We start from the raw sequence: 16,014 nt of genomic DNA on the forward strand, positions 1-16,014 counted from the left end.
CTTGACAGAAATTGATGAGGACCTCCTCATCCTGAAGACATCCTTTCTCTTCTCTGTCCACACAACGAATGAATCTCAAAAACTAAAACTTGCCTCGAAGTTCCATGTAAATATCGATTATTGCACAACAGTTAGGGACTTTTGCAAATGATTTACTTTCTGAATATTATTCTGTAGCACTATTTCTTGATTTCTATTTTTCCTTTAATTTACTGTATTTTCAATTATGAGGGGAAGAGTTAAAATAGTTTTTATGATATTTGAATCTGCTCAACATGGCCTTGATTCAAACGGATTTGTTCTGAAGAATACGTATCGCCATCTTGGTTTTGTTTTCAATCACGAAATTATTATAGACAATGAAAATTGGTTAGCTTGCTTATTGGATAAACAAAACAAATTAACAATCTTAAAATGATATATAAAATAAACATATCAAAAACCCTTTATACATCAAAATATACTATTTACTCAAAAAGAGCATATTACAATATATTAGCAATTAATTAGTATTATAATTTTAATAATATTATTAATAATTTAGCAAAACAATCCATTTTCATATTTTTAAATATTAAAAAAATTATCTTTCTTTATTCCCTGAAAAGGAATGAGCCGACATGCTATAATTGGCACGAATCCTAGTACATCCGGCAGAAGTTGTCCAGTTCTACTGCAATGGAAACCTTGCCCAGCCGTACCCTGTTACAGTTGGCAAGCAGGACCTTGGACCTCATGCCAACTGCATGTAAGTAAAAATGGTATATGATTTTGTTATTCTTAACATCTGTTGAAATGTTATGGTTTTAAAATTTAATCATGAGGATAAAATCAGTATTTTACTTGAACATCTTATTATTAAAATAGAAATGTAAATGAAAATCAATTAATGACTCACTTTTGTTGTTTGTTAAAATTTATTCTCCCATTTTGCTCATTTAACCAACTAAAATGAGCTACTATCATTTTGCAACCTTTGAAGTCATATTTCTAAATTATTAGTTAAATTAATTTTTTTTTTTTTTAATGAATCTGGATTATGGAGTGATTTTAATTTTAATTTTTTTTTAACATCTAGATAAAATATTAATATTATTTTAAACCAGGGTGCTTCTTGTGGCCATGGACTTCGAACTAGAAATGTATCTTGCATACGAGGAAATGATAATGCTACAGTTGAAGCCTGGTATTGCTCTGGAACGAAAAGACCTCCAACTTGGGAAGCCTGCCATAGCCCTTGTGATAGTGACTGCCAACTTTCTACATGGTCAGAATGGTCACATTGTCATGCCGATTGCAGCAAAGAAACTACAGGTATTTTAAAAGATTTAGATTGTACTTTGTCTCAGAGTATCTTTCAGGAGTAATTAGTACACTTATTTCTTTACTTCTATATCTTAAAAAAGTTATTAAATTCAAGCTGATTGTCATTTTCACTATGCTATCATTATTACCATGTTTTTAAAAATTAAAATTTTAAATTTCCCTTGAAAAAAAAATTGTTTTCTCTGACTGAAAAATTAAATTACTTATGTTGAAATGAAAATGGTATGGTAATTGATTATTATTATTATTACTTTTTTCTTTAAAAAAAACCTATATATTTTTAACATGAAACTAATGGGAAATGACACTAATATAATTTAGGTTAACAATTTAATTACCTATTTATTTTTTAAGACAAAATTTATTTATATTATCGCAACAAAATTAACTATTCAACTTATTCTTCAGTATTATCAGCAGACACTTCTTTAGAACTAGTAGCTGTATCTTCTTCTTCTTTAACCAACCCACATACTTTACAGTGTATGGAGGCCTGGACCCATTTCTTAAATACCTCTTTATTCATTGCTAACTTCTTGACTTCACCAAGAGTGATTCCTCTGTTTCTTGCCAGATCCGATATGAGGTCCACCCACTTATTTCTCGGTCATACATGTGGTTGTTTTCTTTCACTCTTTGCCTCACAAATACTTTTTGGGAGTCTGTTAATTGGCATTCTTTGCACATGGCCGAATCACATCAATTCTTTTCCATGTATATTTTTTATAAGCGGTTCCTGCCCTATTCCTTCTAATTCTTACATTTCTCATTTCCTCGAATCTAGTTGTACCGAGACCTTTCCTCAAATAATTTATTTCTGTGACTTATAAACAACTTTTGAGTATTTTGATACCAGGCCAACTTTCAACTGCATTGGTCAGCATTGGTATAAAGATGACTTGCTTACACACCGCCATCTTGGTTTTAAACTCAACTTCTCTTTTGCCAATTATTACATTTTGGAGTTAATGGTACACATTTGTTGCTTCCCTATGCACAGGTTTATCTCAGAATACAACCTCCCATAATTATTAATTTTAATTCCAAGATAATGGTAGGCATCAACCTGTTCCAGATTCGAGTCACTACAAATTATATTACCTTCTTCTCTTGCACCACTTTTAGACACAACCATTTCTCTTACCAAAACTACTTAGATTTGATGTGGTTAGTTGCCATTCCTTTTAAGCTTAGAGCTTCCTCCCATGCGTGTAGTCCTTCTTGCAAGGCTACTCTGTTTTCTGAAATAAAGAGAATATCGCCAAATACCAAAATATGCCAAAATGCATACATATATGTTCAATATGTATGTCAAGTTAATGGGAACTCCTTTATCTTCCAAAGATAGTTTGTATTCTTTCTGTGGTACATTATCAATGCTCCTGAGAGGTCTAGAAAGGTGGGGTGAAACTTATTGTCTGTCCTTTTCTACAAAGTTATCTATTATACAGTGAAGTGTGAAAATATTGTCCTGTGATTGTCAGCCAGGTCTGAATGCTGCCTGTTCTTCCTGAACCTCATATTCTACTATTCTTCTAAGTCTTCTTTCTAATATTCAAGAGTATAACTTCAGATTTACAAATGATAGGCATATGGGCTGATAATTTTCACTCTCTACTATTGAACCAATTTTGTGGATTGGAATGATGATGTTATTTTGACAGTTTGTAAGGATCTCCTTCTTTTGGAATGACTATTTAAAAATATTTAGTAACCACATTTGTACTTGCTATCCTCCACATTTTAACTGTGATTCTACCATCACCAGCCGCCTTGTTGTTTTTGACATTCGTCATTGCCATTTTCAGCTCCCAATCCTCGATAACATCATCCTCTTCAACATCTTTATCATCACTTAATATTACTTAGGTCAACTATCAATTACTTAGTCAATTATTATTATTTCAATTTTTTTCTATTTAAATGCTTTATTTTTCACTGAAAAAGCTTATAAGCTTGATGTAAGTGGATCTGAAGTAAATAGAAAGTATTTGAAGATATCTTTATCAGTTAAAATTCTTCTCATTTTTATAGATTGAAAATTTTTATTTCTGATTTTAAGACCTTCCTCTGAAAGTTATCCAATAGGAAGTATAATAGTCCATTAGTAATTATTAGGATCACTTTTAACTCCTTCATCATTCTCTCCAAAGAAAAGACTGATATTTGAAGTAGGAAATGAATATAATCAAATTAGTAATGTCAAAGTTTTTAAATTAATTTATTCATCAACTTCAAGAATTTCTAAATAAATATCAAATTCAAAAGTTAATGAAGGTACAGTTTATTGAATTATCTTGTTTTTGAATTCAGTGGTATTTGTCTTCAATTCAAAGGTCAATACAATTTCTTTATGTTAAAATATGTATTACATAAATATGTTGTCACATTAATAATGTAGGTTAAATATATTCTTAATATTTTTATTAGTAAGATTCATCCTATCTTTAAGCATAATTTTATTTAAAATGTATTTTGTATTTGGTGATTTTGAAACTTGCTCTTACAGGGTATGAAACAAGATCAAGGGCAGTTATCAGGCCTCCTCAGTCAGCTGGAGCAGAACCTTGCCCTGAAGCTCTTTGGGAAACAAGACCATGCAATCCTCAACCATGTTACACATTTGACTGGACCGTGACTGCAGCAGGAGTTATAATCTGTCAGCGGAATGATGGACTGAGAGTGGAAGGTAATCTGAAACTTAACCAGATTTCAATCTTAATATTTGCTAATAATAATTTAAAAATTATTATTGGTATTAAATAAAGTTATGGGATATCTATTCTATATAAATGGATTAAAAAGTATTGGTGTTTGCTATATACAAGTAGTTTCATTGCAAGATGGTAGCCCTTGTAATTTCAATTCTCACAGTGTTGGCAGGTTTATGATTCACTTTAAATTGAGGCTTTTATCTTCAAATCTTACAATGGCAATATAAAATTAAGTATCTAGGTGATGAATAATGACCAATTCATGACAATGAATAAAGTTCAAATTCTTTACATTCTAATTCTAATAAACTTTCTGTATAAATGACCCTAATCTAAATTGTTTTAACAGGAGGTTGCAATGGAAAAGTGAAACCCAAATCTCCTTCATGCCAGTGGGATAAAGGCAAATGTATTTGTGAAGATGGTGCTGTCGTGTTGCAACAAACAGCTTGCCCATCTGAATCCAATGCAGTCCATGCCAGCATATACTACCCAAGTAATTATGAGTTATTAGATGCACTTAAATATATATATATATATATATATATATAAAAATGTGCGTGTGCATGCATGCATGCGTTTGTGTGTGTGGAGGAGGTGAACGTGTGTGTGCGTGTGCACTCATGTGAGTATGTGTCCGCATTCATAATACATTCCACAAAATATTTTTAATCCAAGAATACAGCAGCAGAGTTTGTGAACTGCTGCTCTATCAGTCAAAATAGCCGCTATATTATTATGTAATCTAATGATATAAAAAAAACATAGAAATACAATTATTATATAACTTTCCTTTTCATTCATTAGATGATGATTTGAGCGTCTGGATGTTTGCTGTCATAGGAGTAGGTTGTGTCTTCATTATATTTGTTTCAATTTCCATATTTTTATTGTGGTGAGTATATGTTAAGTTTATTAAAGTCGCAGTATTTTTAACAAAATATTGAAATGACTTTTCTTACTTAAGATAATTAAAAATGAAACAATAATATTTTTTCATATCTTTAGATTAGTATATTACAATTATTTCAAAATTGAACTATCTAAAAAGTTATAATATGAACATTACACATTAAAGATTATAAAGGTCAAAACTGCACAAGGCTTTAAAACTGCTGAAAGTCATGAATTACTTAAGTAAGAAAAATTATTAGTTGAGCTTACAATTATTATGTTTCCAATTGGAATGTTTATACTTAATTTAAAATGTAATATTAAAATTTTGTATTATATTTTTGACCATATACAATTTGTTTACTAACTTGATGTTTATTTATGCAATAAAAATAAATATTGGAATATGGCCGAATGCAGTTAAAAAAACTCAAATAGCAATCTAACTATTTATTGTGAGCCAACTTTTTATCCAAATAATCGAACAAAGTAATAAAATAGATAATATTAAATAGAAGTTAATTAAAGTATGGCAAAAAATTATTTAAAACATGTGAAAATTTATATAAAGATAAACATAGTAAATTAATCTTTTGATTGTCTTTGATTTACTTCACTATTTTACTAAATGTAAAATATAATATAATAAAAGTTTGAAATAGTTTATCGTTGGTAAATTTTAAAAATCACTTAATGAATTAAAGTGTATTAATTTAGAATCGCTGGGTTCTTCATTTTCTGTCTAAAAATAACCATGAACCTCTATGTTCTCTTCTTCAAATTTGGGCAGCAACCCCTTCTCAATTTTCACCAACAAAGTCAAAATATTGACTATGGTGCTGTTCTGTCCACCAGATAACTGAAATAATTCAATCCCCACTTAGGCTTTTTCTTCTCTGTCATCCCCATTCCAAACTTAGTTTTAACTCAATTACAATTGTACTGTTGCACTAGCATTGACTTGATTGTTGATAGTAATATTAGTGAAGCAACATTCACAGTGAACTATCGCACAGTTTCAGGCATTGCAGGAAGTCACAGCCACTGCCATGGTGTAACATTTGATGGTTGCAGTCATGACTGCATTTACTGTCATGATAGTCCTGTTGCACTAGGTCTGGCAGAATAGTTAATAGTACAAGTAATGTCAGTGACCTAACAATTGTGTTAATTACACGTTCAACTGACATATGTATATGCTTTGACATTGAACTGCCTTAATTTATATCAATCTTATCATCTATAATGGCAATAGGTGGCAAAACAATGCCCTTATATGTTATTTAGTTTTTATAATTTCCAAAATTGAAATTCATTCTATTCAAAGTTTTTAATCACTACAAAGTTATCAACAATAATAGTGTTTGGTGATTATTCGATGAAATATGAAACAGCACAAATTGTTACCAGGGTGAGTGTCTAATTATAAAAATTAAAACTATTAACAGTAACTATAACAATAATGAATTTAAAGAAACAGTAGAGAATTTATTTTTTTAAATGAAATTTAAAAACAGAAGCAGCACTAAAATTTTAACCCCAAAATAATCTCTATTGCACCCCCAAAACAGATCCACCCTGGGCTCCAAAAACAAATCCATCTTATGTCAATCCCAGGCTTCAAAAATAAATATTTCTCGATTACCAAATGGTCTTTGAAAGCATATAATCTGAAGTTTAATATCTGTGGAAAAACATTTACTTGTTAGCAATAGAAAGTGTCCAAGGATTAACTAGAAAAAAAATTTCAAGGAGTTGTGCGATACTTCACAATTGCTCTGAATATAACGTAAAACCATTTTACCACCTAACACTGTACAATTTACAGCAAAGATGAAAAATATTCAAAATCAGCAGTACTGGATAACATTGATAAAAAATCTAAATGAGGTAAAAAAGTGAATGAAAGCTCCAGTGGATGCCAGTGGTTAATGGCAAACAATATTAAGTGAGGAGTGGAACTGTCAAGTCAAAGAAATATGGTGACCCTTTTCCCTTTGATGGGCTAGGTTTATGCAATAACTATAATAATATCCTTTATTTATACTGGGATTGATCCCTTTAGAACTGGCATCGAAATTAGGAAATTTTGCATTTCACTCTAAGGCTCTAAACTTAGAGTGAAATGCAAAATAAAAATGAAATTATAAAACGTCATAAAATATAATAAAGTAGCGAATTTGAAAAGAAAGAAATGAACAACAATAATTAACAAAATATATAAAATAAGAATAGAACAAATAAAGTAAAACCATATGTCATATCATAAAACATAAGATGACAAACACTTCTGATAATAAATAATAGAAAACAAAATAGATAAAAATCAAATATAATTAAAATAAAAACAATAAATGGAAAGGCACAATTTCTGCTAATATACATATTTACAAAAATAAATGAAAATCTGAAACATTAAGTACAGATAATATATAAACATTGTTTGAAACTTTCAATTGTTATTCTTCCGGAATTGGGTGGACAGAAGGTAGTTGAAGATATGGGATTTGAAGGTTGGAAGGGTATTAGAACTACGAATGAAGGAGGGAATAGAATTCCATAGGGAGGAGGAAAGATCTACCAAAGGCTGTGGTTTGATGGACAGTTACATATAAGTCTGAAGGCCATGAGCGGGTATTGTGGGAATACACTGAGGATTTAAATTGAAGAATATTACAGATGTACGATGGACGGCGGGATTGGATAACTTGGTAGGGAAAGGAAGCAAGAAAATATTCACGATGGAAGGAGGGATAAGCCACTTCAATTCTTCATAAAATAGGGTGACAGGGGCATCCTTGGAGACCCCAAAGATGAATCGTACAAAGCAATTAATTAACCATTTTAATTTTGCTTTGAGATCTTTGGAAATCATCAGCGTACAAATGGTATTGAGAATGTTCGATAAGGAGGGGAAGGTCATTGATGTAGATGGGAAAAGGTCGGGGGAAAGCAATGAACCCTGAGGGGCAACACAGGTAAGAGGTCAAGTCAATGATGGTGGTTTATCTGGAACAACTATGTACTGGGAGTGATCAGAAAGGAAGTATTGAAACCAGTGCAAAGCACTGTTGAACAGAGAAAGATTTCATAGTTTGTTAAGAAGGATGTTATGGTCAACCATGTCAAATATTTTGGAGAAATCAAGGAGGATTTCATTGATATTCTATAGGACAATATTGTTCTATAATTATTACAGACTGATAGGCAGAGTACAAAAATCATATTGTAGCGGAAAGAGGGAGGTACAGGATTTAAGGTTGACCCAAGAGCTACAAAACAGCTTTATCTTTAGAACAGTGTGATTTTATACCACTGTGACTTTATTATTTTAATTTCATCAATGTCAGTTCCATGCATTTCTGAAATAATCGATAAGTTTGCAAGAAATAAAAAAAGATGGAAATTAATCAAACAATGTATGTTTTTTAATTAAAGATTGAAATTAAAATCTATACTACAACAACCCATGTAGGGTCATGGGTTCAGTACTTTGTAAGGAAGTACTGTTTCTTGAACAACGGGAGTGGAAGATCACGCTCAACCACAATATTTTTCCCAAATTTAGGGTACTCACTTTATAGGGCTGGGTTGGGTCTGCTCCAGGACTCCTCAGCCCCATAGACTCATTTGCACTCATGTCTACAGCAACAGCATAAATAATTATCTTTCACAGCCAGATTTAAATCCAGTTCCTTGAAGTTGCTAGCTCAGCGCCTTACTCACTAAACCATTCTTCTTTATTCTTCCTATTACTTATCCTTTATTTATAACCTACATGTCTTATCTGCATCTCATGAAAAAAATATTATTCGAGTGCAAAAAAGTCCTACCTTAGCTCATATACATAAGAACGCATCCAAAAATTAAATCATTGCATTTTCTGAGGAACATCATGCGGTTCTGCACTATACAACCATAAATTAATCATTTGATATTTTATTGCAATGCATAAACAGTTTCCACTATGCTCAAGAAGAAAGAAACATTAAATTTGGTTATTTGTATTTTGATAAAATTTTTTAAGAATAGACAAGATGTTTGGGCAACATCCCAATCAAGAAAACGGTAAACATTATTTGTCAAATAAAAAATGTTTCTTAAAATTTAAATAGTTAACAAAAATTAATTAATTTGGACCAATAACAAAAAAATGATTAATATTGTTGTTGTTAGTGGGGGTACAGCTTCATACTACAATCTCACCAAAATCAACTTCTTTAAGAAGGAGGTTTATATTCATTTTGTAATAAATTTATATTCTGTTAGCTTTTCTTTTATCAATAAATTATTTATTTGTGTTTAACTTCTAAGAGTCTTTAACCATCTAGTCCTTGGTTAATCATCAATCAAAACTGACTATTTTATTAGTTTTCTAAAGAAATGATTTAAGACCCTTTGTGTACCTGATTCTTACCATTATGATTTAGGAAAAGGGTTGTAAATTTCTATTAATAGAGGACTAAAATCCTTGATAAATAAATCAACATTACCTATTGAAATAAAATTTCTAGATATAATCTTTTCATTATTTAATTTATTATTATTTGCAGCCATTCAGCAAAAGAGGCGAGTATGGGTTACCAACCAGCGAAACAGTAGCAACTAATAGAGGAAGAAGGAGAGGAGGATCCAAAAGAATTGAGTGGAAATTGTTACAGATTTAGCTACCAATAATTCTTTTCTGAATTTATAAATTTTTTTCAAGTGGTTATTGTTATAAAAGTATGTCATTTTTTTTTTCTTAAAAAACTATTATATATTTAATAGTTCATTAGGTTATTGGAATTCCACTTAAATATTCTGTTGCGAAAATGGTTGTGATTTATATGAAAATGTTATGAAATTTAAATTATAGCATGAAAGCTGTCGTTCTGTCTGATGATCGTGGAGTGGTTGACAATTTGTAATAAATTTTGTAATCTAGAATTTTTGTATATAATACTTATATTTTAAATTTAGCATTTTTTAAAATGAACAGCAAATTAAGTTTTATATGCAATAATGTTCTTCTGAATAAAACATTACACAGCTTCTTATAAGGAATTACTATAATAGTGAAAATTGAATATTTTCCGAGCCAATTTTTTAGTCAGTCAACAATGTAGCTATTATAATTAGCATGTCATTTCAATGTATAAATGTTTATAATGAGAATATTCACCCAAACTAAGTTTCAAAAGATTTAATTGATTTTTATAATTTAAACATTGATAAAACTAAACTTTATTTTAATATGTTAAGAGACAAAAACCAGTTATTTCAAATATTTGAAGAGTATTATATAATAATTATAGTAAAATTGGGCTTAACATAACTGTTTCTCCCAAAAATATTTAATATATTTACAATAATGTTGTATATAAAACATGCAACAATACAAGTTATTTCTATTTATGACTTTGGACTGAAAGATTTACGTCAATATGTTCATTTAAAAATTGATCGATACTTACTAGCAATATCTTTCATTTTAAATTATAGCATAATATTATCTTTATTTATATATTACATTCCTTTAAGATCTAAATATCTAAACAGTTTTTATAAAAATTATTAATGGTATACATGAAAACCCAATAAGAAAAAGGAAAAAAAACATGGTATTAGTTAAAAAATAAAATTGTTCATTTGTATAGCTGTTTCTAAAACTAAATTATATAAATTTATATAATAAGTTTAATATGTTGTTTACTAATATTATAGATTTATCTTGAGCTGTGTGTACAAAAAATAGTTATTTATACTTTTAATAATTTTATGTATTATAAATAATTATTTAATGTAATTCAAAATACTGCTTTATTTCCTTCAAGCTACTTTATAAAAACTCTGTATTTTTATATATTATGGAGCTATCTGTGGTAATATGATTGGCAACAATGTAATGTCTCACAAGATAGGCAACTTTTGGATATTGTAATCGCTCGTATAGCTGCCGAAATATATAATCATGAATAATGCAAATATCTGCATAAATCTATTAAACGAAATATGGAGGTGGATGATAATTTGATATCTTTGTTTGTACTGACAAATATATTAAATGATCAATTTATTGCTTCTATTTTTTAAGATACATGCATACATACATAAGTGTTTTACCAATCTTAAACAAAAATAAAAAAAAAAAAGTAATGGGCTTGCATTGATGATTCCTTAACAAAATCAATTTATATAATGTCTATAAATTGAAATATTCTAATGTGATTCACTTATTTTAAATTCATCCATATCTTATCATGCAACCATGAGGATTCTGTCTATCTCACAGAAGGCTCACATAACTACAAAAGAAATAAGTTTAATATAAATGATTGAATAGAATACCATTGAAGAAAAGTAGAAATGTTTAGCTACACAAATGTGATAAGGATGCAGAATTAGTTGTGATCTAAATTATAAATAGTGAATGAATGATAATAAGATATTACACAGAATATACAAACATTTCACAGTTGTAAAATATTAAATAAAACCTTCATTGTGTTAGATCCAGCTAACCTACTAATAACTAATTATTTATTTATTTAACTGTTTGAAATTGGATTGTTTACATAGTGCTAATAAATTTATAGTGATTAAAATTAAGAAAAAAAGTTTTCCTTTAAAATCGATCATAATTTTATAATCTGATCACAAAGATGTGTGATCTCACAGTTTTATGGCACAAACAGTATCTCTTGTACATTCAGAAATAAACAAAAAGTGAATGTTGTGGAAAAATCAATGCTAGCCTTGATGGAATATACCATGATTTACATTGACAATACGTAGATGTGCTAAGTACAACATGAGCTTGTTGGAAGAATGACGAGTGCAATGTTGAACCTGTCCATTTCAATAATGCATTTTGTATGTCCACTGTTATATGTAATTAGTTAGCATAACATGTAATAAAATATAAACAAAAACTTTTCATTTATTTTTACCTGTTACACAAAATAATAACTGTTAATTTAGGGATAAATATACTTATTAATATAAAATTTTTCTTATTTAGTTACTTCGAAATTGTTTGACACAATATTATGTTTGATCCTTAAAATTCATTCATTCGTATTCATATCAAACAATTGTGATACTATAATTTCATTATTTCTTTAATTTAAAATTTTGCATTCTAAAAGTTTTTTTTAAGGGTTTATCACTATCAGTGTATCAATTGCCAAATGCATGATTGATTAATAAATCATACTAAAAATATATTAGCATTTAGCAAAGTAAATATTAGTACAAAAATATATGAATGGACTGTGGGATTTTTTTATGTAAAGATAATAAAATTTTAAAAAGGTTAAGTAAAGCCTAAGACAGAAACTAATTGATAATTTTTCAATGGATTCCTCACAGGAGAATAACAAATTGAGTATAGGTATATTCCATTCTAAAAAGAGTTACTAATTCTCAAATGCAGGAGACATAAATATAAAATTTATTCTATTAAGACTTGTAACATCTATTACTAACATTGGGATCAGTTTGGAAAATTATATAAACAAAATGATATACAGAAATTTTAAACTTAATAATTATATGCAAATCAAATGGTTAAAAAAATTCATTAGAATTAAAATTCAAACAGATTATATAAATAAATTAATAGGATGACATAAAAGATGTAATAGTTGATAATCATTATCAGCACTTGACTTGAAACAACATTAGGAGTGATAACCAGTACTAATCATTCTTGTCAAACAGGACAGTAAACCAGTTCAGAGAAGATACTAATAAATTCCAAGTAAGTCACATTTTATTGATATATTCACTTATAAAAATAACTTACTACAATTAACAAATATGTATAGAACAGAATAACAGATTTATGAGCTATAATTAATTTTATTCATTATGTATTAATTACTAGAATAACAGCATGATCTGTAACTTCAACTTTTATTAAAATTAAATTCTTCATCATTTTCAGTATTCATTCGGTTTAGAAATAAAAACCTATTTGAGAAATTAATTGGTTAAAGTACAACGAATTATTCTTTGAGAGAGAAGGAATCTAATATATAAAATAAAATACGGGTAGAGTTATTGTCAGGCAGCTAGCAAAAGTTTATCAACGAATTGAGGAGAGATATGTCTTAAGGATATAACTCCTTTATTTCCAAAAATACATTTGATATAGGAAAAAAGAAAAGAAAATAGAATATGAAAAACCATTTATTCTTGTCAAAAATCTCTTATACTACTTTTTAATTAATTATGTGCCAGTGTTAACAACAGGTTATTACTTCTTCCACAAAGATTAGTGTTATAATTTAAAGGATCATACCAAATGAATCTATTAACCAATACTAACCTAAACAGGCGAAGACATTAAGAAACCAAGGAGGTGTTAATTTAAATGTGTACATTCACCTGGCTCTATGATATTATCAGATACCAGAAACAGAGGCTGAGCTATGTAAGTGGCTAGTTAGTTAATGCACCACATACCTTACAACAGTTCATGAGCAAGATAATTTATGGCTAAGGCTTTGTTTTTTGCCTTATCTCTTTACTGGATCTCCTCATAGCTACAATGGACGAAAAAACACCGAGAAACATTTGAAAATTTTCTTTTGGAGTAAAAACGTTGGATTTTCTTTGATATAAAGTTATCTCTGTTGGAATAAACTATCTTCTAATCAAAATTGAAAAATATCCAGAGCCAAAATCAGTTCCAGAATAAGACAATTTGGGAAAATGGTAAATTTTTACAACAGATTTATTCATAAACGTATCTGTCTACGAGCACCTTTAACTCAAATAACATATCGAATTGTCAGACTCGTCCTCCTTTTTCAGATTTTATTTTTTACCAATGAATAGTTTAGGTGCATAAGTTTGGATATTTTCGCTCCTCTGACACATTGCAAAGGTTTTCACGACTTTCTCACAGTGGTAAACAGATTCGTTGGTTAGAACCTAGACCAATGACTGGCAAACTGCATCTACTGTGTCTTAAGCATTAGCGGCATCTTGAATCTCTCGGCTTGGTATTTCTGCTCAAATAACAACATATCATGGTAGGCAATTCGAATGTATACTTTTCCAATCCCCAGCTATACATTTCGGATTTCATGTCGTGCACTTCAGCACAAAACAATGAAGATCGCCTTCAAATACCACTTGTTAAAGTCTTTAGCACGAGTCGATACCTCACCTTTTGTATTACTGGGCATTCTCACTGTTTTAAAGGAAAGCTTTAGCTGTTCTGCTTCAAAATTAGTATATAGCGCGCCACATGTTCTTCCCAGTGAGTTTTGGTTAGTAAATCTTTTAATGACCCAACAGATTTCGGTTTTTAGCTTCAGTATATCATAGAAGATATACAACCAGTAGAACCTTTAACATAGGACGCAGAAGGCCTTCGTATCGCACCATCTTACAACGGACTCTCACGTTTTTCTACTGAGGAATTCCTTACATTACTAATTGACACTACCATATTCAGGAACTCATCGTGTGCTCAAACGCTGCGACAAATATTTTGAGATCGAAATAAAGGGCACCAAAACAAGAGTTTCGATCGACCGACTTGATCTTGACCTCTTGGATCTTCAACTGCTAGAAATGATTATCAGAAACCGGGTGGATTTCACACAAAAATTTTCCTATTTCAGCTTAGTTAACTTTCTGGGCTATTAAACGCCATCGTGAGATGGTACGTGTAAAACATTCGCCTTTAGTGGAGCAGAAGATTCAATTTATCTTTATTAATTCAAATAATACATTTAGGAATGTTACAACATATAACATAGTTATTAATCTGTACAATTGAAGTTTTTACAAGAAATAATACAAATATTAATTTATGGTGTTCGCCTATTAACAGAAGTAGTTTACCTGTTATAGTACCAGAGCCGGGAAGAATATGATGTATGCTTATATAAAATTTACAAAATAATATTTGTTTATGGCATTGGATATTATGTCTTATGCTGGGATTTATTATTATAACAGATATGATAATACTGAAAACAGTGAGTGCTTCAAGTGTGTTTAAGCAAAACAAGATTTTGTTGAAGTTTCAATCCATTTAACTTAAGGTGAAAACCGTTCATGATCAAAATGTTATGACTGGTAGTAATTTAAATATTTTATATTACAATTAATATTAGATTTTACAGTACTTCGGTACTCTATTTCATTTTATCACTCCTCAGACGTCATGTTACTACCTATGATAATAATTTGTAGCGACACCGTAACCTACTGGTCAATACTGTAACTACTACAGCTGTCAAAACCGCTATCTGCTAATAATACAAGAGCCCAAAAAGGAGAAAAAAGGCAGTTATTTCCCCCCAATTTTTAGTTACTTTAATGAAAAGTATGTATAATTACTAGTCAAAACTGACGAGTCTGCCAAGTATAGGTTGGGGGAAATAATCCAAGTATTGTTGTGTCAAATAATCCAACACGTATTATTGTGGCAAATAATGTTGCTGGCTCGTATCTCAACCACCACACACACGTATAATTCTCTTCATTTAAATAAATTATTTTAGCAAATTTCATGAAAACTACTACTCCTACGTAAATAAACGTCATTAACTACTTTATAGCCCATTAAACTAGCTTTAATTTGAGTGCTTATAGACATCTGTTCGTTACTTAGTTCCTGAGATATACATTTTTCAAAATTGATTCACTAACTACAGTACTGTAAAATCTAATATTAATTGTAATATAAAATATTTAAATCGCTACCAGTCATATAATTTTGATCAAATTCCGTCCTCCGTCGAATCGTCCGTGGAACTACTCTACAGAGAGCCAGAAACACCACCATCCACCAGGAACTCCAGCTACCCTCTGTGCCGGAGTATATAGGCCGAAGGCACATCAAATTTTTTGATGTGATGAAGGTCTGTGCCAACCCGCTCTTCAGAGATATCGCCCCTCCATCAAGACCTGGGAGGTGGCAAAGCACTGTCCCCTTGGTAGACGTTCTCGCCGAGGGAAGGACTTCGGGCTCTGCAGCTTGAAGTCTACACACCATGTGATGGTCGTCACCATCAGCCGGAATGTCTCTCACATTCTTTGTAAGGCCCCAGCTATAGAGCCACAAAATGTAAAA

General features: G+C 30.1%; 2 protein-coding genes across 2 annotated transcripts in view; both read left to right on the top strand.

The window, feature by feature from the left end:
• The window catches only part of LOC106686032 (thrombospondin type-1 domain-containing protein 7A), a gene marked incomplete in the record, with an annotated part of 205,868 nt that extends 193,999 nt beyond the window's left edge, over positions 1-11,869 (top strand). Inside the window, 6 exon segments of the mRNA XM_067047724.1 lie at positions 609-748; positions 1,107-1,314; positions 3,836-4,015; positions 4,390-4,536; positions 4,848-4,935; positions 9,488-11,869. Of these exon segments, the coding sequence (XP_066903825.1) occupies positions 609-748; positions 1,107-1,314; positions 3,836-4,015; positions 4,390-4,536; positions 4,848-4,935; positions 9,488-9,536 (812 nt within the window).
• Positions 11,870-12,574: 705 nt separating this feature from the next.
• LOC106686069 (uncharacterized) overlaps positions 12,575-16,014 on the top strand; it is a 30,338-nt gene continuing 26,898 nt past the window's right edge. Inside the window, exon 1 of the mRNA XM_014429191.3 lies at positions 12,575-12,678. The gene's annotated coding sequence lies outside the window, so the exon portion shown is untranslated. The remainder of the gene's footprint in view (positions 12,679-16,014) is intronic.

The sequence above is a fragment of the Halyomorpha halys genome, unplaced genomic scaffold, assembly GCF_000696795.3.
Source record: "Halyomorpha halys isolate HHAL.00 unplaced genomic scaffold, Hhal_1.1 Scaffold34.1, whole genome shotgun sequence".
NCBI classification, from domain to species: domain Eukaryota; kingdom Metazoa; phylum Arthropoda; class Insecta; order Hemiptera; family Pentatomidae; genus Halyomorpha; species Halyomorpha halys.